At 42.3% G+C, this 24300-nt stretch overlaps 3 protein-coding genes across 6 annotated transcripts in view; 1 reads left to right on the forward strand and 2 right to left on the reverse strand.

Moving 5' to 3' along the window:
* Positions 1 to 24300, reverse strand: part of syngr3a (synaptogyrin 3a) — a 136877-nt gene that overhangs the window by 7829 nt on the left and 104748 nt on the right. The window contains exons 2-4 of one of the 2 annotated variants that reach the window (XM_050068335.1): positions 10601 to 11309; positions 7369 to 7603; positions 6809 to 6954 (exon numbers count right to left, since the gene is read on the reverse strand). In XM_050068335.1, coding sequence (XP_049924292.1) covers positions 6809 to 6954; positions 7369 to 7603; positions 10601 to 10918 — 699 coding nt within the window. In that variant the 5' untranslated portion in view covers positions 10919 to 11309. Of the gene's footprint in view, positions 1 to 6808; positions 6955 to 7368; positions 7604 to 10600; positions 11310 to 24300 lie in introns of those variants that run through there. The other variant, XM_050068334.1, reaches the window with a different exon arrangement.
* Positions 12368 to 16669, reverse strand: gfer (growth factor, augmenter of liver regeneration (ERV1 homolog, S. cerevisiae)). The gene is made up of 3 exons (XM_050068341.1): positions 16269 to 16669; positions 14512 to 14726; positions 12368 to 14377 (listed from the first exon to the last, which is right to left on the reverse strand). The coding sequence occupies exons 1-3, from the start codon at positions 16479 to 16481 to the stop codon at positions 14215 to 14217; spliced, it is 591 nt and encodes a 196-aa protein (XP_049924298.1). The 5' UTR covers positions 16482 to 16669; the 3' UTR covers positions 12368 to 14214.
* On the forward strand, positions 16695 to 22765 carry drg2 (developmentally regulated GTP binding protein 2). Of its 3 annotated transcripts, none has more exons than XM_050068328.1 (14): positions 16695 to 16791; positions 17005 to 17097; positions 18721 to 18881; positions 19103 to 19192; positions 19276 to 19336; positions 19550 to 19640; positions 19788 to 19860; positions 20580 to 20670; positions 20796 to 20893; positions 21053 to 21129; positions 21246 to 21334; positions 21438 to 21496; positions 21587 to 21640; positions 22399 to 22765. In XM_050068328.1, exons 2-14 carry the CDS (start codon positions 17034 to 17036, stop codon positions 22483 to 22485), a joined length of 1095 nt encoding a protein of 364 aa, XP_049924285.1. In that variant the 5' UTR covers positions 16695 to 16791; positions 17005 to 17033; the 3' UTR covers positions 22486 to 22765. The 3 variants fall into 3 exon arrangements, with proteins under 3 accessions (XP_049924285.1, XP_049924287.1, XP_049924286.1); XM_050068330.1 differs by having other exon boundaries at positions 16721 to 16739; XM_050068329.1 differs by having other exon boundaries at positions 16743 to 16784.

Consider the following 24300-nt stretch of genomic DNA (forward strand, 5'->3'; position numbering starts at 1 on the left):
TGTGGCGATCAGCAGTGATGTGGTGGTTCACTTTTACACTGTGATCTGTAGCCTATAGTTCGGCTTTAGCTTCTAACTATCTTTGTCTTTTTAACCTGTTGTTGCTGCTGAGTCAGTTTGACATCCTGGATATATCCTTCAAACACAGACTGTAGACCCCTCTGTCTGCTTCTCTCTGGAATCACTCGTTCATTTTTCCAATTTCTAAATGTACTACCATCACAAGCTTAGCATGAAGACTGGACATAAGGGGAAATAGCTAGCATATTGTTGTTCTTCCACTTTTGATTTAAAGGTTCTGTACGTGACATTCAGAGCATGTTTATGGCAACAAACAACTATTTGCTATGTAACGATATAGTGGAGTATTTCTGTCACGAGCAGAGGATGAAGTCATGCTACCTCTCTGTGTGGTGCAGTTGTAGCTTCTCTGTTTGTTGCTGCGGTAGACGATTGGTCCAAAAGTCACTTAAAGTTGCCTGATGATGCAAGGCACTCATTTGCATATTGGTGACATCATCACACATTGATTTGCAAATAGGATGATGGGAGCATTACTATATTGCTCAATAACATTCAACAGAAACATCAGCAACAAAACATTTGAATGACATGCGCTTCTAATCCAGAGAGCAAACACGTCAGCGTAACCATAGAAACACACTACAACTGTACTCCCACTCCTACAGCGAGCAGTGACTCCTCTCCTCCTGCCTGTCACTCACCTTTTGAGTGCCTGCTTAGTGCTGCTGCGTAAAATGAGAGAAGAGGAGAGAACCTGCACTGTTGGCAGGAGACCCATATACTGTGATTACTCTGAGCATTATGTATGGGAATTGATTGCAATGTGATATATTTATCACTTCCTTCCTGATGGCCTTCACTACGGGTGCTTTCAGACCTAGAGTCGTCTCCTTTGGTCTGAATCAGGGACTAATGTTGTCACAAAGTTTTATAATTGTCTAGAGTTGGTTCATGTTCTCACGGCAGCATTTACAAGCGGACCAGATCAAATGCCTTGTGTGAGAAAGCTGCTCTTGATTGGTCAGAATTTCCATGTGGGAAAAATCCAGGAAGTAAAGCAAACGTTGAAGAAGAGTACACTTGCAAGATAAATGTGACACTTTCTAATGTCACAATGGAGGGACAACTACGCAGGTTGATTTTAGCGCTGCTCATCGTGGACTATATTGCTGTCATTGTTCATTTTAGTCAAACCATACAGTTTGAAAACGAGGCGCGGCTCCAACTAGAAAACAATGTTTTGATGCATTGGATGTGCTGAATGTGCATATTAAGGCAGTACAGGAGGAGGTGCACATTAATAATCCTCCAGGACTGTAACATGCTCATGTTTAACCCAAACAATGTGTCATGTGACTGCAGTTGGTTCAGATCCAGGTCGGAACACGTTCTCACCACAAACCAACCGCACCAGAGTTCAAGAAGGTCTTGGTCTGGTTGTTTTGGTGCACACCCGAGCGCTGCTAAAACGAACTGCACTTAGGGGGCAAACAAACTTGAGTTCGACTGAACTGATCCAAACAGGGCAGGTGTGAAAGCACTCTTAGTTTGTCGCTAGTCTATCCATCCATTTTCTGTAACTACTTCTAAGGGTTGTGGAGGGGCTGGAGCTGATCCCAGCTGACATTGGGCAAGAGGTGGGGTTCACCCTGACATGTTGCCAGACTATCACATCTAACCTGCATGTCTTTGACTGTGGGAGGAAGCCAGAGAACCTTGAGAAGAGCTATGCTAATGCTAGGAGTATATGCAAACTCGAACTAGAAATAAAGTTGCTAAGAGGAAAAGTTGCTAAATCTAGTGAGAAAGACATGAAGTTGGCAGCACTGGTGCATCCCACTGGCTAGCTAATAGTCGCCACTCTGCACTGCGCTCATACAGTGTTTAACATTATTGCTGATATCGCTGTACCAACTCACGGTGGCAGAACGCCCCTCCCACCCCTACATTAACACTGTTAGCTCTGTCAGCACTGTTGCCATTGTTTTGGAAACCTTTTGAATGTACTTTACACATTATAGCTTGTGCGTTTCATGTACAAATTACAATTTATGCCATTATTTCTTGGCTGGGAGAAGCAATTTCATTTAAGAAATCAGGATTTGTCGCACATGATGTATTGCTGTTCCCGTGCTTTATTCCCACACCAAACAAATAAGCAACGTTTTGCCTCACGTAGGAGGCTTCATCAGGCTTACAGAGTAAAGGGCAGTCCCTCTTTTTATAGCATGTCCTCCAATAAGAGTGAGGCTATCTGGAGACCTACAAAATACATATAGGAATAATATTATTTCAATTAATACACTTATGAAAAACCATTTATAAAAAACATTTATAAAAAAACATTTATAAAAAGAAAAAATATATACATATGTATTATTTACAAAAATGGTCTAATATCAAAGTCCAAATTCATCCCATGGGGTTGGAGTGTCTTTAATTTATGGATCCAGAATGTTTCCCTTTGTTGTAGTAGTCTGGTCCGATCCCCCCCTCTTCGTGGATATTCCACTCTTTCAATACCAATGTACCTCAGCACAGAGACACAATGGCTCATTTGTTTAAAATGTGCTGCTACTGGGTTTCTCATATCTCCTGTCCGGATATCACTTCTGTGTTCACTTATTCTAGTTTTAAGCGCTCTTGTCGTCATACCAACATAGGCTAGGGAACATGGGCATTTAATCATGTACACCACATGTGTTGTTTTACATATAATCGTGCCCCTGATCTTAAACTTTTGTCCAGTAGTAGGATGGTAGAAAGAGTCACATTTATTGGTGAAGTTACATTGTGCACAGGCTCCACATTTGAAATTACCTGACAGTTGATTTAGAAATGTAGCAGATCTAATTGGGGGGAGATCTGATTTTATCACCATCGATCTGATGTTAGGTGCTCGTTTGAAAACAACAGTAGGGGGTTCTTTGAAAGAGTCTTTCAAAAGGGGGTCACTCTCAATAATGTGCCAGTGACGGCGATGATATTTTTAAATTCATGCCCCATCGTTGAATATGTTAAAAAACATTTTGGTCCTTTCCTTTCAATTTTTCTTTCGGTTCAAGACATTCCTCCTGTGTTTTATCTTCAAATCTCTCGGCTGCATCATCAATCCAATCTTGGGAATATCCCTTATTTTGGAAACATTTTATCATCACCTCCTTTTGTTTCTGATATAGCTCATTTGAGCCACAAATACGTTTTAACCTACTGAATTGACTAATAGGTAAGCTCTTCTTGAGTGCCAGAGGGTGAAAACTATTACCCCGCAACAATGTGTTGAGGTCTATGGGTTTTCTGTATAGATCTGTGACAAGTTTCCTCTCCTGTTTCATTCATTTTCATTCATACACATAGTAAATTTGAGATGTTCATTGGCCTCATTTAGGAGGTTCAGACATTGTATCATTTCACCTTTGTCACCCACATAGATAAGAAAAATATCATCTAAAAATCCTGATTTCTTAAGTTTTCCCTTTGATGTCAGCACCGATTGAAATAAGCTGATTCGGAGGATGCGCATTCTTTATATTTGTTTCACTAGAAGCAATTTCATTGCCTGATATCAGACAGAGCTGTCAACTCGTTACACTCGTTCCCATCAGTCAGTCAACTCAAACTCAGTGGAGTCTGGACCAGCTGATGTGTGCCCACCCATCAGGCAAACAGCCATTTAAATATATATGAGAGTGTGCCCACGTCCTCCTTTGTGGCCTGCCCATCTGCCTGATAGTGCACCCACCTCATTAGCTACCCTCACTGTTGCCATTGTTAGCACTGTTTGCACTGTTAGCACCGTTAGCTGCTAGCTGCCAGCTCAGCCACCTCTGCGTTGAGAGCTTTGGGTTTGTTACCTTTGGACAGAGCCAGGCTAGCTGTTTCCCCCTGTTTCCAGTTTTACGTGCTAAGCTAAGCTAACCTGCTGCTAGCTGTAGCTTTGACAGACAGATATGAAAGTGGTATCAGTCTTCTGACCTAACTCTTAGCCAGAAAGCGAATAGGGGTATTTCCCAAAATGCAGAAGTATTCCTTTGCGTGTAAATGTTTAGACAGTGATGATGATGCCTCTAAACTCACAGACCTCTTAAACTACTGAAAGTATGAAAGCATAAAGTTATTGAGGACCATTCACCAGATGCTCAACCAATTTCTCACCACGCTTTAGTCAGAAACAGGTCACTGCTACAAGTTTAGGTCATGGATGAATAATCAAAGGGGCCCACCAGTCACTGGGGTTCAACTGTTCAGGCTGCCTCTAATCCACAGCCTGTGTTTGAAGTGTTATTAACCTTTCTCTTGTAAAAGTCACATGGGCTCAGTCAGATTGTCCTGATCATGTTTATCCACCTCGGCTCAATACAAACATATTGACATATATTAGAATATAACACAAATTCAGTGTGTCATAGTATTTTGTATCTGAGTAGAGGAGCTTTAGAGAGGAGACACACAGCCTCTCTTTGTCTCCAGAGTGATAGAAGCTCTTTGAAGTCATGGTTGACCTGCCAGATGTGGTTGAAAAATATGAAGAAAGAAAAAAGAATACAGAGGGTGTTTTTTTTTGCTGTTAGGTGGGAGGGGAACTTTCATCTGTGCCCAGGAGCCCAGATCGTCTCATAATCTGTCTGTGGTTTAAGTGATATTGAACATTTATTCAACAGCAACAACATTCCTGAAGTAAAAACCTAAAAACAATGGTGCAAACACTTGTTCTGTAAGGTGCAGGAAAGGTTCACATTAATATTTCAGTGATGGAGAGCACCTGTCAGTCCTCTGTTAGTATTATAAAGGCTGATCCGCATTAACAATAACCCTCACTCAAGCAAGTGCTGACTGAGCATTTCCAGACCTTAAAAGGCAACTTCGGTATTTTTCAACCTGGACTCTATTTTGCCATGTTTTTGTGTCTCAGACTAATGGGAGCAACTATTTTCTATATTAGTCCAGGACTGAGCTCGAGCACTGCACCTGGGAATGGCTAAACAGGCTACAATGTAACCTTTACGTCCACTAAACGTGCTTGTTTTTGCCACTCACGGGCTCGGATTGTTATTTTAAGTGTCTGGCAACATTATAGAAAGGATCCCTATAGAGATAGACCTTTTAAGTAAAAAGAAAGAGTGTTTTTGTTTAACCAGAAACAACCCGAAAATCTTCAACACCAAAGCCACCACACTCCATTCAAATAAGGAGTAATTTTAGTGTGTATAGAGGCAGCATATGTTCACATCTAACTGGGTGAATTAAGGGTTTATTTCAACCAAACCAGAGTTGTTTCTGTCAACTTTGAATGGAGTGTGTTTAATGATGATAAAATTACTATTTATCCAAATGGAGTCTGGTGGCTTTGGCAATGTCTAACTCAGGGTTGTGACTGGTTAAACAAAAAAAATTCTCTGTCTCTGTAGACATTAGGGATGAGCAAGTACACTATTATCTTTATATCTGTTCAACCAACTAAATGATCTGTATGCATATTTGTACTCAGACTGCGCAGAGTTTAAACCAGAAGGGAGGGACCTAAGCAGAAATCGCCTCCTGAGACCCTGTGTCTTCATACGAGGACGTCACATTTTGGTTTTGCTGCATCATATAATTTATTCTGCTTAACTTAGACCTCATGTCCTTGTTCATGGACATTTTTTGTGCTAGTGGTAGTAAGAGCACAATACACTAATACATGTAAAAACAAGATGGCAGCCATCTCTGCCAAGTCAGTCTGCAGCCAATCCCGACACAAAAGTGCACAAGGTCCAAAACCTGATATCAAATCTTATAGCTGAAACATGTTAAGTTATGTTTTATGATGTTTGTAGTTTTATATGGCAACAGATTTGACTATATTTAGCAACAGTAACAAGCTAAGATGCTGTTAATGAGGAAGTACTCGTTTGAGGACATTGGGAATTGATTATCATCTTGTCGACGGACATTGGGACTTGATTGTTGCAGCATTTCACACAAGCCAATTAGGTGTTACAGACTGTTCGTACAGACAAAAAGGATATTCCTATCTTGGAGTATAGAGCACAGAATTACAAAATGAACATATCAGTTTAGGTTTTGCACAGCCATGTTCAGGCACTGAAATGAAATGCGTATTATTATCATACGTATCAGAGCCCACTAATCTCCAATAGCTCGGATAAAATAAAAATGCATAGCAAACAAAAGCTTGGGGCTCAGGAGGTTAAGCCTGACTTTGATATGGGTTGATCAGAAGTTGCTATAGTTACTTTTTTCTGGAAAACTATTTACAGGACAAAATCAGGATTGAGCTTTAGATCATTGACCACAACAGTAAGAGACAGAACACAGCTACCCAAATAAGGATTTCCCTTCATCACAAGTGCAGATGTTGTCAAATTTTACTCAGATGATACTAATGAAAGGACATTATCCATACCAGATACTTGTTTTATCCAAATACCTGACCCAACCCTGGTAGAGATCCTTTTCATAATGTTGTCAGAAACTTAGGTTAATAAACTGAGCCTGGCAAAATCAAGCACTTCTATTGGATGAACAGTGACAGTGCATATTCCCCCAAGTGGTTACATTGCAGTCTGTTTCACCACTGCTGGCTGCAGCCCTCTGGCTCAATACTGGCCAAATTCAAAAGATGGTTGTCACAAAAATATGGGTAAATAGGGTACAGGTTGAAAAATATTAAAGTTACACTATCTAGAAAAAGGTATGAAGGTAGGTAATTCCATTAAAATAGTTTTGTGTAACAATATGAACATTTGTTTCCGTGTGTGCCTCTGTAGTTGCATGTTCTTACCCAGGTGATTATGGAGAAGAAAGAGAAGGCGATTGCAGCCCGGGCTGCGTCCGCCCCCTGGTTGAGTGGCAGCTCGTCAGGCGTGGTCCGAGACCACTGATTGGCCAGGAAGCAGAAACTTACAAAGTACAGAAAGGTCCAGAAACCTGCCAGAGAGAGAGACCAGCGGAACAAAAGCAACACTTTACTACAACAGAGAGAAAGGTAATTTCCAAGTTAACTTCCCACATCAAACACAGCAGCCAGCAGGTGTTGGTTTCTCAAATCTGGGCCGGCTGAAGCTCTTCTTTGTTCCTTTTAGAAATTAAAAATATTCACGTCTCCATTACTTTTCATGTGAGTTAACAGGTTTCATTTCTCTTGATGTCTGGTAGTGCAAGACCGCTTTCATCTGAAACAAAGAAGCAGGTCTCGTTGGGCTGTTTTTTTGGTATTTTGGGGAAACCCAGTCTCACTAAATACAAAACACCCAAGTGCAGATGTGTCTTGCACTTGCAGTCATAAGAAAACACATTTATGTCAACTCTGTTTGATTGTACGTGTTAATAAGTCCTCCTCACCTGAGAAGCCGATCTCAAGCATTATAGCCTTCTTCCTGTCTTTGACAGAGCTGATGGAGGAGAACTTGAAGTCGAGCAGGAAGAAGAAGGAGCACGCCAGCAGGCCCACCAGGCCCACGAACACACCGTAGTTGCACGCGTCTCCATTCTTATTGAAGACACAGTGGAGACGCTCGCTGCCCATGTTCACATAACCCTCGTTCACAATGGAGGCAAAGACCACTAGGGAAAATATCTGTGTGCGGGGACGCAAGAGGAAGAGGAGGGTAAAGATATTATCATTCAAATTTAATTCTCCCACTGTCTTCCTTTCTTTCCACACAAACATTGTTGCAGACTCACTGGAAACAGGACAGCAGCAGCAGCAGCACTACTCGAGAGCGCCTCTTCGAGCGTGCTCACACCAAAGGCATTAACCTCATTTCCCCTCTTTCTCCCTGACTGACTGAAGAGGTGGATGCTTCACTTCCCCGCGAGAATCACATCGTCCTGAGGCGGTGCATATACCAGAACAGGAAGTGTGATAAAGACTGCTGTAGCTTGTGCTATGTCTTTTTTTTTTGTCTTTTATTAGTTGATCCCATTTGTATGAATAACAGCCTTCTTTAGGTCTGATCTGTAGATCTGTGTTTCCTCCTACCTCTGCTCTGGACTTGCATACTGACACTGATCAGCTGACTAACACTCGGTGGCAGAATAGGGCCATGTGACACACACACAAGCAGAAATGCACTCACACTTGGGGGTGTGGGTCATATGATGGTGGAGGGACACACAATGGGATAATGTCCGGTCCACATTTCAAACTGATCACATGTGTGGATATAATCTGAGCAGACACACACTCAGGTGCCTTTTAGTGAATCAACATGATAAAGCTGCTTATGTATCAAAGTCATGCATCACTGAGTTCTTTGCATGATTTTAATAACTGCATTGTGTGTGTGTGACATTTTTACTCCGTTAATAAACAGCAACTAATTGTGGTCACAGGGGATTCAATTAGTCGAGAAGCAAAAGTAAAATATTAATAAAAAGTCATTCCTTTCCCTTTATGGCCCAAAATTATTTGTAGTTTCAGTAGTTAACCACACAAAAATGGCACCGAAAAAAGTAATTTGAGTTCTGGAGGAGGCAAACCTGACTCTCCACCACAGGGCTGTAGGCTACATAGGAGTCTTCAAATGTCTTGTTGTGTTATTGGGAGCCAGAATAGAAGGAGTCATGGCTCAAAACCTAAATTTGAACACATACCAGCTGCTGTTTACTTATTTAAGTTACGCTCACAGTCCCAGAGAGTGAGTGACCTGACATGGTGCATTTGTAAATTCAGTCTGATGCTCTCCACTAAAATGAGAGCCCTGTTGGTTGAAGACACGGAGCGTTATATTTGTATATGAATTAACAAACGGTAAAGCTAATCACACTTTCACTCCGCTCGGCACTCTGCTGCTCCGTCTCCACAGACAGAGTGCCGAGAGTGCGGTGCTCTGAATAACCGAACGGTACATTCAGACAGCGCTCTGAATTTACGAATGGTCCGGTTTGTGCCAGAGTGCGCTCCGGTACTCTGAGTATTTCTGAACGCACCTCCGCATCATCTTCCTCCATTGTCTAAAACAAGCCAACTTGCTAGCTAGCACTAGCTAATGTCTGCTGAGAATTGTTTTGCCTCCAGATAAGCCCCGCCCACCAAAAACATCACACTACATACATTTACTAACAGTAAAAGGTTTGTTCTTTAGCAGGCAAATAGGAATCACCACAGAGCATGTGCAGTGTCACGGTTCTGTCCCTTGTTTCTGATTGGGGCAATCTGAGATGTTACAACTGCCCCCGGTCTCCCCTACCATACTGTAAGTATGTTTTGCTGACAACACTTTTGTACTTTTACTTGAGTAGGATTTAGTTTCAGATTCAGACAACTTTATCGATCCCAAAAGGGGCAATTTATTTGCAGCTCACCTTGTCCAAACATTCAAACACTCAAAAGAATCTCAACAGTGGTGTCGTGGTAGTTGATGAGGGGGGTGTACTACTAGGTAGATGGGTGGGTTACTGTGGAGGAAGTGGGAACACTTCTCTATATATCCTAATGGCTTTTGGGCTGATCGGTGGGTAAACAGCCAGGAAAAGAAGTGGATATACCCCCTGTACCAGTACCTTCCACCACACCACTGGATCTGATTCCACCAGCATGAATATAAAAATGAGGCATGAATCATAATCTAGATTGTAAAGGGAAAAATACACCAACAAGCATCAAAATAGGAAATTAAACTTTAAATCACATTAGCCCAAAATGTTAAAAAGTGCCTATTTGTATCCAGAGGTCTCAGTAGTAAATCATGTACAACCTCTCCATCACCTACACCAGAAAAATCCAAATATATATATTTACAATAAATCCACCCACAGGCACCGGATACTCATTAATTATTCACACACATCTCACGCTCCTAAACAGATCCCCTCCTCTGTGTGTTTCCCCGCACCGTTAAAAGAAGACCTTCCCTGTGTCACCCAAAGGTGATGCGTTCCATCAAACGTCAGGGCACGACGCGTCTCCGTGGCTCTGCGTGCGTAATGATGATCGCGGACCAATCACAGGTGGGATGACGGACGACGACCGTTTAGGGTAAATCAGCAAAATCATTAGCTGAAAATATGATTGGCGACATAAACGGAGACGGTGTGTGTGTGGTGAATGATACGGTGGATATTTGAGGGGAATAAAAATAATAGTTGACATGAATAACAGGAAGCAGGAGGCTGAGGAATGAGACGGATATGGATCTGCCTTTTTACACACAATCCGGTTTGCTACCTACACATCAGAGAGATATTTATTAATAAAGCACTGCAGTGAGAAAGTATTGAATAATAATAGGTTGATTTTTCTGGCACAGAGAAAAAAAAACATCTGTATTGAGATCAGTTTCTTGGTCAGGGTGTCAGACAACCACCAGGCCTTGGTTACACCCTGTACACTACATTTCTACACACACACTCCGATATAAACACCCATTCCTCTGTTTCCATTCACACACCCTGCTTATCAATTATCGCTGGATTACTGGGCTCTATATTTGCAGTGAGAACACGTCACGGGTCTCGCGCAGCAACGACAACAGAGAGCCCCCACATCCACACACACATCTACACACACATCTACACACACACACACACACACACACACGCAAACAGCACTGCCGGAAAAACGCGCTCTCACCCAGCACAGCACTCTGAGGATGGTGGTCGGCTGTTTGGCGAAGGTGATGGGGTCCACGGTGGACCCGGCCCGGCCCGCTCCGAACGATCCCACTCCGTCCATCTTCTGTCGGTCGCTCTCTCTCGGTGCGCTCCTCGCGGCTCCACGCTCCCGGCTCCACGGCAGGATGGATGCGCTGCTGCTCTCTGCTGTAGGGACGGGTCCCAGCGCGTAACACGCACGCACGCACAGGCGCGCGGGCGCAGAGGAGGACGCCGCGTGTAAGAGGGGGGGAGCGTGCAGAGCTGACGTGCCCGCGCTGCTGACTGGATGAGCCATTTGGACAGAATTGAATGTGATTGTGCCAATATGGGATATTATATCCTGTTAAAATGATGGCCTGCAGGGCTGCCATAAAACAGAGTCAGCCACTGACTCAGTGTTGAGCCTGTTGTTGGTTTGGTACCGTCATTTGCTGCATGGGGCCTCAAGAGGACATATAGTTGGAGGACTCACAAAAAACACTGTGGTCATAAAGGGATGGACACGGTCAGCAACAATACTCAGGTAGGCTGTGGTGTTTAGACCATGCTCAGTTGGTACTAAGAAAATCTCCCCCACACCATTACACCGCCAGCAGCAGCCTGAACCGTTGATACAAGGCAGGATGGATCCATGCTTCTATCTGAATGTGGTTTTTCCAATCTTCTATTGTCCAGTTTTGGTGAGCCTGTGTGAACTGTAGCNTTTCTTCATCATTCTGATGCTCAGTTTGAACTTCAGCAGGTCGTCTTGACCATGTCTACATGTCTAAATACATTGAGTTGCTGCCACGTGATTGACTTACTGCGTTGAACAAGTGTACCTAATAAAGTGGCCGGTGAGTGTATCCCAAGGGGTCTCAGGAGGATATGACAAAAAGTAAAATAAAAGTTCGACCCCATCTAAATATGAGACATTTCGGCCATAAGGACTGTAAACTACAAACAACATATTAAGTGAAAAATCCTGCCTGAATTGTTCAGTAGCCACAAACATTTTTATTAAGTAATGAAATGGGGCATGGAGAAAAGTCTCATGATGATGTACTTCTGCCAAATACCACAATAAACTAGTCACAGGTCACTTACCATGTGACACTTACCAATTACTGTGGCATGAATAATGACAGTTTAGTCGAACGTCTCAAGATGAAATTATGAGTTTCAGTGGGAAGTGATAGTTTTGTGAAAACCCAAGTGGTATCATTTTTACTACATGCATGACTTCTGTCTCGTCTCACACCACTAGAGGTCAGTGACATCTACCTCAAAATTCAGTATCTGAACAGTACAGTTCATTAAAGGAGATAAACACACTCATATGGGACAGGAAGTGATTCAAACCACAGTTGATGATGGTGGTTGTAGCTGTACAGTAAGTGGAACAAATACATTAACTCTTCACAGGGTCATGATGACAGTGAAACAAACAGTAGCAGCTGAGCATTAGACTTGTTTGTCTCAGTGTGTGTCCTCTGCCGGCTCCTTAAATAACAAATTCATGATCAGAGTGTTTATTAATAACACAGATAAGGTCACATGGCCGAGGTGCTCAAAGGCCCTTGACTGACCCTGAACTGCCACTAACTAATTACCCATTAAGCCATTATCTGACTTTATGCATAGTTTATTTTATAACGTGTAAATTATATGTTACCAAAGTGATTGTTCAATATGCTTATTTTGTTCAACCAGCAGCCAAAAATCAATTTACAGTGACATGGATTAAGGAAACACAACTAAATGATCACTTTTGAGAAGCTTTAATCAACAAAATATAGATATTTGTATTTGATTTAATGACTTAAATGATCAATTAATCATCACTGTCATCAAAAGTTACATAATGACTAATTCCAGCAAAAAATAATGCAAATAAATTAACATATGTTGCGGGTATAACACCACAAAACACACACAAACACACAATCTGAGTGTTATACAGTGAGGAAACATTCTGTAATCATCATTATGTAAAATATATATATTTCTCTGACACAATGTTTTAGTGAAAGCTCTAATTATTCCCTGACAAAATGAGCATTGTGTAACAAATGTGTAAACAAATTTTTTGTCACATGTAAGAAGTGATATTTTGTGTTGTAGTGATTCTTCTGGATTAAACAAGGCTTCAAAACACAACTTAGATCAGAGACGATGTGATTTTTGCCAAGTAGGACGTGTTCCTGGATCAACATTGCAGTCAACCAATCACAGCCCTCTGACATCATCAGTGTGCTGCTCCTGTACTTCTTTCAAAATGACTTTGTGTGCCTTCTTCGGAGCTAAGCTAGCTTACCCAAATTGAAGTTGGTACAGTGAAACAAAATTCTCAGTGACACTGAACAAAAACCTTATAAGCTACTGCAGGGTTAGCTTGTTAGCTTGCTAACTAGGTTGGCTATGCTAACAAGTAAGCTTGCCAGTAGGCTATGCTAATGAGTAAACTTGCCAATAGGCGAGAATATAAGCAAGCTAACTAACTAATATTCTAATCAATCAGCAAGTTTACTTATTAGCATGGCAAGGCTAGTTAGCAAGCAAACTCGCTAATATTCTAGTCTATCAGCAAGTTTACTCATTAGCATAGCCAAGCTAATAAGCAAGCTTACTTGCTAATACTCTAGTCTATCAGCAAGTTTACTCATTAGCATTGCCAAGCCAGTTAGCAAGCTATCTTGCTTATATTCTCGCCTATCGGCAAGTTTACTCATTAGCGTAGCCAAGCCGACTTGCTAATATTGTACTCTATCAGCAAGTTTACTCATTAGCATAGCCAAGCTAGTTAGCAAGTTAACTCGATTATATTCTCGCCTATCAGCAAGTTTACTCATTAGCATAGCCAAGCTGACTCGCTAATATTCTACTCTATCAGCAAGTTTACTTGTTAGCATAGCCAAGCTAGTTAGCAAGCTAACTTCCAAATATTCCAGTCTATCAGCAAGTTTACTTGTTAGCATGGCCAAGCTAGTTAGCAAGCTAATTGCTAACCCTGCAGTAGCTTATAATGTTTTTGTTCAATGTTACTGAGGATTGTGTTTAATTGTATTAACTTCAATTTGTAAAACTAGCTCAGCTCTGAGGAAGCACAACGCAATGTTGAATGAAGCGCAGGAGCAGCACACTTATGATGTCAGAGGGCTGTGATTGGTTGATTCCAATGTTGGTCCAGGAGCATGTTCTACTTGGCAAAACCACGTTGTGCCTTAGAACAGACCAGGAAACAACATTTTAATGGCAAAATGTGTTTGTAACCAACTCACAGCTTTAACAGACACATCAGGGCTACACTGGTTAAAAATATGTTTTTCATTTCACACAAGATTTGATGCAAAATTTCAGCAAACATTTGTGTAGTAACCTTTTAAAACTCCCCAATAACTGGAGTAAAGACGTTCAGTGAGTCTTGGCTCTGATCTGAGAAACAGAGAGGGATACTTTAATTTTTATTACCAGATCAGTTATTAACTAACCACAAAACAAGAGGTTGAAATGTACCACACAGCCTCTCTCTCTTCATGTAAAGTTTCTCCACAACAGAGATGTGAGCTCTGACAAAGAGTTTCTCCTCTCCATGCTCACATCTCTTATCGCTCAGTCACAGGAGCCATCCTTCCATCCATCTTTCCACCTCTCGTCCACACGGGAGCAGTCAAACTCAGGCTTGCCCAGCCGGACGTTGACGTCATTGTGGATACGACAGAGCCACTGAGAAAGAGCGTGGCGACTCCTGGTGTCTGGCTGATTGGTTTTCAATCTGCAGAGAGGAAATAGTGCATTTAGAAATGGCTTCCTTTTGTCTAATGGCATTTTTAAATGTGATAACTGCAGATCTGTTAGCTTAGATGCTACAAGACCTGATATGTGACTGTCTAAGCACTGAGGTCTGACCTGCCCCTGAGGTCCTCTGCACATTCCTCACACGGGAAGAACTTGGAGAAAAGGTTGATGAACTGCCCCATCTCTTGCTGCTGGGTCGCAGATGGACGATCGGGGTAATACGCCGCCATAGTGTGCAGGAAGGACCAGGTGTTACGCCCCAGCTCTTGCCGGTCCAGCGGGCACTGTGGGTCTTGTTGTGGCTCTGGCTCTGCAGCTTGGGTCTCCTGGTGAGTCATACAAGCACACATAGCGGAGTCAATCAGCTGGTATTTTAAAAGGGAACAGTCGGCCAACTGCATTATGGTTAATGTTGTGGTTACACATGCACTGCTCATATCCTGTCCTGAAAAGCCTGTTTGTGTCTTGAAGATTTGGATCAAGTTACTTAATTTATATGAAGTCATCTGCCTCTCAGGCTCTTCTTCTTTGGTGCCATCTCACAGTTGATTTTAGACCTTCCTTTTTCATAAAGCTTATAGTTAGGGCTGGCTCAGGCTTGCCTTGAACCAGCCCCTAGTTAGGCTGATATGGCCTAGTCTGCCAGGGGACTTCTTATGATAAACTAAGCTCCTTTTCCCTCTTTCCATTTGCAAACATTCATGTCCCATTAATGCATGTTAATAACTCTGCTTCTTCCCCTTCCTCCGACTTTGTGCTCCGGTGTCTCGCAGGTTCCCTCGGGTCGCAGTGGGGCCTGGATCATGGTCATGGTCGTGCTGCTGCTGTGGTCCTGCCTGATGCCTACTACTACAACTACTGTTATTAATCATACTTCTACTATTACTACACGTGATTATTATTGTCACATACATATATAAATATATATTTATATGTATTCTATGTATCATTTTGTCATTTGGATTACTGTAATTTTATTATGTTGATCTGTTCTGCACACATGACAGCTACTGCACGTCTTTCCGTCCTTGAAGAGGGACTCAACTCCTGGATTCTGTCTTCAACTTTTAACTTTCAGACATTAAAGTGTAAGTTTTTAAAATCTAATAACCAATTTATGATGAAGGGAGGGTCAGGCAAGGAAAAAATATCTATAGCTTCGGGTAGGGTTAAAAAAAACAACAACAAAAAAGCCCAAAGTCACACTCCAGCCATCCATGGATATTACATGTACACAGCATTCAAAGCTAGTAGCTCAACGGTGCCTGAAGCCAAAATTGCTCTATTTCCGTGGTATGAAATTACCTGAATGTTCCGCATTATGAGGCCAAAAGAATATGCGCACTAGAGACTGACGAGAGGTGAGTGCCTAACTTCCAGGTTAACGCTCTGCTAATTTGCATGGGGATACAATGATTTAATCTTACAGCTCTACTATACCTATCAAATGCTGTCAGACACAGTGGATTACATTTCATAGGGGGGTTTTGGATGCTTAAAAAAATGTATCTAAAATGTATGTAATTCCACTTTTAACCACTACAAAAATTGGCTTCAGAGTTCAGTGCTGTTGTTGGAGGCGTGCAGACACCTCTCTACTCTGATAAGTAAAGAACAGTCCCTTATTAATAGAACTGAACTGAAAAGCGTTAAAATAGATGTGTGCATCTGGCATGACAGGGTGAAAGTTAACAAGCATGAAACATTGCGTCATGATGACTTTACAAACTCCACAGAAGCACGAGGGAGGACAAAACTCTAGCACATTAAAAAAAATATATATTAGTGTACAAACTATTATCTAGTCAAGCCAAACTTTCCGACAGTTGGAGTAATATTTCTACAGATCCTCCTTGACCTCTTGTCACCTGTACAGCAGCTGTCGTCTGTTTCTTCTGCACCTTCATCCAGGATTTAAAGTCCGTACACGCTCTGCACGGCTTCTTCTTCACGTCCCCGACCTGCTCCTGCTCTTTACCGGAGCTTTCCTCCGCTGGTTTACCGGCCACCGCAAACGGGAAACCTTCAAACCCGGGCGGGCTGGAGGCTGATGATCCTCTCGGTGCTGTGGGCGCAGCCATGTTCGCTTCCAATATATTGCCTAATAATTTGACCGACCTATCGATACAACATCAGGAATGTCCGGCTGTTAAAAGGCAGCGACACTCCACTGGACACATTATCGATTATTAATATTTTACTCTACCGTGCGGATAGTTTCATAATGAGGCTGCACACTTCCCGGTTGATGTGAGCGTTAACTACATGGGACAAATTGTGTGTTACAGTGAATTTCCTTGTTTCCGCCCGGACCTTTCATGGTCACGGAACGACTTCCGGTTGGTGATGTCAGTTTTCTGTGCATGCCGCGGAGAGTAGCGTCTGTAAAGTGTAAATTTCTGTCATATTACAACATTTTAAACAGTTGACATTTCGTGTGGTGTATGCGGAAACTCATTTAAACCTCTGTGTTTCGATTCGCTGTTTTTAACGCGGTTTGTCAACTGTTAAGAGTCACTGGTTAGCAGGTTAGCCGAGTGGCTAACAAAGCTAACAACTGTGGAGTGACACGTTTCTCTTCTCTGCTTACTTCTCTCTTGACAGTGGAGCTGTAGCACACTTGAACTGCCACAATGGGGATCTTGGAAAAAATCGCGGAAATAGAGAGAGAAATCTCTCGGACACAGAAAAACAAAGGTAAGAGAGGGCAGTGGCTAGGCTAACTGTTAGCCACACCACAGGCGAACTTGAAGCCAGTTGACTCTGTGCATGTGTGTGTCAGCTGTCAGTGTTGTGTTACTTATTAATCACGCAGAAATTCAAGGAGAGGCGCGTTAATTGACACCTTAAGCTTGATTACAGTTGGCACCACAATTAAAGGAACAATCCCAAACAGCCAGTAGGTCCTAATGAATCAAACACTTCAGTGTTACAGTTTTATAGAAGCCTCTCATCACTTCTCACCTGCATTGTTCTGGAGTCAGACCCCTACTTTAAAGGTCCGGTGTGCAGGATATAGGAGGATATACTGGCAGACGTTTAATATGATATAATAAGTATATTTCTTTTAGTGTATTAACACCTGAAAATAAGAATATTTTGTTCTCATCACCTCAGAATGAGCCTTTATATCTACATAGGGAGCAGGTCATTGTCTCATGAGATGGCCATGTTGCATTGTCATGTTGCTACAGTAGCCCAGAATGGACAAACCAAACCATTAGTGTTGTCACATCAGCCACTGTAGTCAGCAGCCCTGTGATGAGCAGTGTAGGAGAAACGCTAATTTTGTTCATTTGAAACTGCTTTATTCAGTGTTTTTACTGGCTTAAATCAGCAGGTCTGTTTGTTTTGGAGAGGCAGAGACCTTTGCGGATAATTTTGCTCCTGCTAAAAATGTCCTGAATGCCTGTAGCTATCTTAAGTTATCACAGAAAGAAAGGTAGACACATTAGTAGGTGCTGCAGGGCTTCCCACACATTCATTTGTTTGTGGCGGCCTGCCACGATAACATCCGCCGCCACATACTGATTTCTTATTTTTGGACCTGGACCATTTATTAGAGGCGCTGTTGGAATACAGTATATAAACCATTCAGTTATTCATTTCAGTACACTCTCAGAGTGCAGAGCAAACTCCTTCTTGTTCTTGGTCCAAAAGTTTGCTTTCAACAGCTGCTCTTCTCATCTGTCAGTCTGATCAGCTCTGATTGGATTGACTGAAAACTCCACAAACTGCTGCTAAGAAGAAAAAAAACATCTCATAAGGAGTTCTACCTGTGCTGCGTTCACGGCTCATAGATTCTTATTCTGTGGGAAAGCTGAACAGTGTTGCAGAAACACTGATTTGTAAAGTGATACTGCTTTATACTGTGTTTTTACCAGTTTAAATCAACTGGTCTGTTTGTTTTGGAGAGTAAGAAACCTCTGTGGATAATTCGGCTCCCGGTAAAATCTCCTGAACATCTGGATCTTAAATTAACAGAGCAAAAAAGGTGAATTCACAGGCTGGCAACCTGTCTGTGAAAAGCCAAACAGCGTTGGAGAAACAGAAATTGTATTTGTTGTAAAGTGAAACTGCTTTATTCCACCTGGTCCTCTTTTTTTATGAGAGGAAGAGACCTCTGCGGATAATTCGGCTCCTGGTAAAAACCTCCTGAACAATAAACACTTAGGAATCCTAAAGGAGAAGTCTCAACTTATTGCAGTCTGCAGTCGTCACTGCTGGATGCCAGTAAATCTCGAAACACTGTTCTGTTAATACATATTGAGTCACTTCCTTGTTTTTTGCTCTTCTTTTTTTTCCCATTCATTTCTCCAGCCACTGAGTACCATTTGGGTCTGCTCAAGGCCAAGCTAGCCAAATACAGAGCTCAGCTCCTGGAGCCGTCCAAGTCGGCGGGGGCCAAAGGCGAAGGCTTCGATGTCATGAAATCAGGGGACGCTCGTGTTGCTCTTATTGGTTTTCCCTCTGTGGGTAAGGTACGTCAGCATGGTGGGTCATGGAAAGAAATTATGTCTTTTTACTGTCATAAAAATGTTTCCTTAATCCTGTAGTGTATCTGAAGTACTACTAACCTAATGACAAAATCCTTGAACAAAGCTGCAAAGATTCTTCTCGTGTTGAAAAGCACCAGAAGTGAAACATGATCCAAAGATTGAACATGTGCTCGTGTAACTGACTCCTCTGTTGTGTCCTGCAGTCCACCTTCCTTAGTCTGATGACGTCAACGGCCAGTGAAGCTGCTTCCTATGAGTTCACCACTCTCACCTGCATACCTGGTGTCATAGAGGTAAACACACTCACACCACTGCACGTCTTGTAACAATGTGTGTGTAACTATGAGACATTTACACTGTTACTTGATGTCTTCAGTACAAAGGGGCCAACATCCAGCTGCTGGATCTGCCAGGAATCATTGAGGGTGCTGCCCAAGGTACGTTCAGGTTTCATGTTTTGTGTTTTGTTTGGTTAAACCCAAAGTGAGCGGACAGAGTTCTGTTGCCTCTATTTCGTAATTACGGTGTTATATCAGAATTATTAATAAATGATGATGTGTGTTGAGTTTTTAATTTAGATACTGTCACTCACAATGATAAGAAAAGGCTACATAGTGGTTGTAACACACTGACTCTCTGACTTTTTGTAGGCAAGGGTAGAGGTCGGCAGGTCATCGCTGTTGCCAGGACAGCAGACGTCGTCATCATGATGTTGGATGCCACCAAAGGAGATGTTCAGAGGTGTGTGACGCCCAGTGTGTGTGTGTGTGTGTGTGTGTGTGAGTGTGTGTGTGTATGTGTTAGTGAGTCTGTCAGAGGGTGTTTGAGAGCCGTACGAGTATATTTGTGAACTAATTCTTGCCTTTAATTTCTTTTGTATCCTTTTAGGGAACTTCTAGAAAAAGAGTTGGAGTCAGTCGGCATCAGACTCAACAGGACAAAACCAAATATTTATTTCAAGGTACATTTTCTGTCATGAAAATCAACAGATTTTTTTTTTTCAGAGACATGGCTCTTAGGTTTTTGGACATCGTGGCAAGGAAAATGTAGCATGACCTTGCCAAATTGAATCGCAAATGTTAGTTACATCCGGGCCACACTGCCTGCATGAGCAGCGCCTGACCACTACCTTGCTGATCTGCTGTGGCTCGCACGTGTGGTGTTGAAAGTGTTGGTAAAAATTAACTTGGATGTTGGAGATCTGGGGAGTTTTATACATGGTAGTCAAACTTTCTTTTGGCTTCAGACACCACTGAGCAACTTTCATGAGAACAAATGGTCCCAGCCTCCAGTGCTGGATCCAGTCCTCTTTATACAGCCATCTTTGATCCCCACCGTGAAAGTGTGTGTCCTGTAAGATGTTAGTCATCGTCTGAAACACGCCCCATATTAGATAAATGGTTGTGATTGGCCTGTCTTGAGCCAGGTTGGCTGGAAATCTGTCTGAACGGAAGAGGGACCAGACGCAATATTCAGAGTGAATAAACATGAACTTGCAGATTCATCTGGTTGCTATGCAAAGTAAACTGTGAGTCAGGGAAAAAAATGACAGATGGTTGCTGTAAATAGATATTAGATAATCAATTAAGGACCCTGTGTGTGTAGAGATTACAAATATGTGTCAAGGTGCCTTGCTCTGATGTTAATAGGCCAATAAATGTGTGATTTATCTCTCTGTAGCCCAAGAAAGGTGGCGGCCTCTCCTACAACTCCACAGTTCCTCTCACCCACTGCTCAGAGAAGCTTGTCCAGCTCATCCTTCACGAATACAGTATCCTTCACTCAGTCGTTACCTCAGTGGTCTGTTTATTTAACGTCTATTCTTTTGTGATGTCCATGGACTTGTCAGTCAGTCACAGCAGTATTTGGTTGATTTCTTTAACCCCTTCTCCTCAGAAATCTTTAACGCAGAAGTCCTCTTCAGGGAGGACAGCACACCGGACGAGTTCATCGATGTCATCGTCGGGAACAGAGTTTACATGCCTTGCCTTTATGTACGTCACCTCGCATCATCTGGGTTTTGTTAATGGCCTCGTACCTCCAAAATTTTAAATGTTTTGAAGCCAAATTCCAAGTTCAAACTCATTTTTAGCTTGTGTTCATTAATCTAGAGTCTCCTTTTTTCCCCCTCATATTATTTGTGGTTTTCACAGGTGTACAATAAGGTGGATCAAATCTCCATCGAGGAGGTGGACCGCCTGGCTCACAGACCTCACAGTGTTGTCATCAGGTCAGATATCTGTATGCGTGTGCATGAATAACAGCAGCCTTAGTTGGAAGATGTCATCTTTTCATTTATGTATGTATTTATACGGGAGTTAAACAGCTTCCACGTGTATATTTCAGTTGTGGCATGAAGTTGAACCTGGATTACCTCCTGGAGACGTTGTGGGAATACCTGGCTCTGATTTGCATTTACACAAAGAAGAGAGGAGGTACACACACACACACACACGCTGTCATTCACTCATTACACTGACACAAGCACATGAACACCTAAAGGATTGTATTTGTGTTAACTTCTTCTGTTTCCATCAGAGCGCCCAGACTTTTCTGATGCCATCATTATGAGAAGAGCAGCATCTGTAGAACACGTGGTAAGTAAGAAACACATGAATTCACACATTTACTGTCGCACATGTATGTGACATGTTTACAAATATGCGCGTTTTGCTTTCTCCCCACAGTGCCATCGAATCCACAGAACCTTAGCCAGCCAGTTCAAATATGCCCTGGTTTGGGTAAGTTCAAGTTTTCAGGGGCAATGACCTGCACAAACTTAACTCGAGTTCCTCTTGTCCCATAAAATGTTTCTCTCATGTTGACCTACTGAGGAAAAACAACAAAGACTGTGTTTAGATGTCATGGATAGATTACATCACACACACAGTGAGCCCAGTTCAGACAAAAGATTCACGACGAGACGAAACCGTTTTAGAACGTCGCACAGAAAAGTTGCAGCGGTGTGAACTGGCCGTCAGAGCTCGACCCAAGCCGGCTGATTGTGTCACCTGCAGCTCAGCTGGTCAAATCGCCGGCAGCTGGTTTAAGAACTACAGCCAGTCAGCTTGTAGTTGGGTGCCCTCAACATACTGATACAGTCAATTAAAAATTCATTCATAACTTTTTGCATCACAGCATATCATTTGAGAACCACTGATTCATAGTAAGGGACAGGGAAACAGTCTACACACTGACTGTGAGCGCTATCATTGTACTTCACCCTCATTAAATGTCTTGCGTCATTAACTACTGTAAACACAGCTGATCATTTTGGATCAGATGTGTGAGGGAAAGGCACTGACAGTAATACTCACTGTATTCAGAGTTTGCTCAGTTGACTTCCCAATTTAAACTCACCATTTAAGCTACAGCTGTGTTTACAGTGCTGTGACACATGAGAGGCAGAGTCGAGCGGATGCAGAGGACGACTCTGTGGTGCATCACCCCAACAAACACAAAGCAAGGGTCTGAAATGTGTCGTCTGTTGGTCTTCCAGGGAACCAGTACCAAGTACAGCCCCCAGAGGGTCGGCCTAACGCACATCATGGAGCACGAGGACGTCATCCAGATCGTTAAGAAGTAAAACAAGCTGCTGACTGGACAGAAGGACTGAGCAGGAGGAGTCACGCTTTGAATGGAGGAGTGAAAACAGAAAGACAGACCCACTGTACAGTAGATATATACAGCAATGACAAATAGCCACCGTTCTTATTTTGTATATGAAAATTAACAGACATTGAAAGAGACAGACCGTACATGAGCTGGTTGTGGACAGTATTTTATCTTTTGATTAAGATAAGGAAGATTCATTGATTCAGAGGAAAGTAGGATGAAAAAGAATAAAGTCCATAAATTGTTAAATGAATCCTTGTGTTTGTTTTATTTCCATCACTTTCACCTTCATGTATAATTGGTATATCTCTACTGTGTCTCACCTGGGTCAGATTTAGCCACATCCAAACACCTCACCTGTTAGGCCTGGACTTTTTTTGTCCATCCAAAGTATTCAGTGTTAAATAAGTAATTATAAAGTCATATGAAGAAATTATGCAAAATATATGGTTTAAAAAAATATATGGTTTCAGTTTTCTTGTCCTCAGAAATATGGAAAAACTACTGGCCCTATTTCCATGAATCTTGGTGGCAGGGTGAAGCATTTTGAAGCAGATTCAAATCACGGGCCAAATACAAATTATTTTTCACTTTTGTTAACTTTCCAGGTTAGGCATTTGGCCAAGGTCTGCGTTCTAATAGTGCTCTCTTAGATTTCATAATGTAGTCTAACTAGTTCATTTTTATTTCAGATTAAAAAGTGGAAATACATACATTATTAATTTTGAATGTCTTAAACGGCAATAAATTTTTTTTGGTCATGTAGCAGTAGAAACACAAAGACAAAACTGGCTTCATGCATTGTATATGATGAACGGACACATCCTGGAGCAACAGAGCAACTTCAGCATTTATTTCGAGACCTTTTTCTGACCGCCTGGAGAACATGAGTCCAATATTTCTCTGCTTTTAGCTCCATTTTTGTCTCAACTCAGCTCCTGAGGGATGTATCTGACACTAGCTGCTAAATTGTCCAATCCAGCTAGCTAACTGTCCGGGGTTGTCCCTATGTTCCCTAGGTCCTATGTTCACAAGGCTATGGCCTGGCTTTATGGTGAGTTTTGTGCATGTGTCTCATGATATTAACAAAGGGCTATCTTCACAGTTTGAATCACACAAAAAAACAAAGGGATATGGACATTTCATACGCAGTTTGAATGGTAAAAATCCATTTAGCCATTGTAGAGATATCAATGTGTAAAATCAAGAAAACCATCTTGCCCGCAAATTTAAAGGTGTAGGTTACAAAGAATGTCGCATCAGTAGGCTCCAGAGAATCTGAAGGGAGGTTATGCTGAAAGGGACCATCTTATGAGGCGGCTACGTGCTCCGTTATCTCTGATACTGAAGTGTATGCACTGATTGCACTCAGTCCAAGAACCAGATAGTTTACAATGTCTAGATATGGGAGTGGAGGTATACCAGTCTTGGCAGCACCGAGTAAAGCCACGGCGTACCAATATGTGTTTCCATCGTCAGTTTAGATGTGTCGTGCCATGCCAAACTGGAGATGGACCTTCTCTGGCGTAGGTCCAAAAGCCGGGCTGCCCGCCCTCAAGCAGGTAGCGGTGACATCTTGCCGACCGTAGCCAACCCTGCTTCTCCCCAAAACAAGTGTTTGTGTTGCTGTAATACAGACTTGGGCTGCGAAGTATGGATCTCCATTGCTCATTGTGATTAGCTGCTTGACCACCATAGAGGGCGCAAGTAACACAAGATGGAGCCCCCAGCCTCACATTCTCTATGAGCTGCAGGTGGGTGATTTCAACACATCAACTCAAGGAAG

This window comes from Epinephelus moara, chromosome 18 (assembly GCF_006386435.1).
Source record: "Epinephelus moara isolate mb chromosome 18, YSFRI_EMoa_1.0, whole genome shotgun sequence".
Classification (NCBI taxonomy): Eukaryota; Metazoa; Chordata; class Actinopteri; order Perciformes; family Serranidae; genus Epinephelus; species Epinephelus moara.

What these genes read in the sequence shown, in the direction of transcription:
- gfer (XM_050068341.1), bottom strand. Translation starts at nt 16,481, where the DNA reads ATGGCTGCGCCCACAGCACCGAGAGGATCATCAGCCTCCAGCCCGCCC. An exon ending in AGACGACAGCTGCTGTACAG is followed by an intron (nt 14,727 to 16,268) that starts GTGACAAGAGGT and finishes ATGACTCACCAG; the next exon opens with GAGACCCAAGCTGCAGAGCC. An exon ending in GCAGAGGACCTCAGGGGCAG is followed by an intron (nt 14,378 to 14,511) that starts GTCAGACCTCAG and finishes TCCTCTCTGCAG; the next exon opens with ATTGAAAACCAATCAGCCAG.
- drg2 (XM_050068328.1), top strand. Translation starts at nt 17,034, where the DNA reads ATGGGGATCTTGGAAAAAATCGCGGAAATAGAGAGAGAAATCTCTCGG. An exon ending in TCGGACACAGAAAAACAAAG is followed by an intron (nt 17,098 to 18,720) that starts GTAAGAGAGGGC and finishes TCATTTCTCCAG; the next exon opens with CCACTGAGTACCATTTGGGT. An exon ending in GCTCATCCTTCACGAATACA is followed by an intron (nt 20,671 to 20,795) that starts GTATCCTTCACT and finishes CCTTCTCCTCAG; the next exon opens with AAATCTTTAACGCAGAAGTC.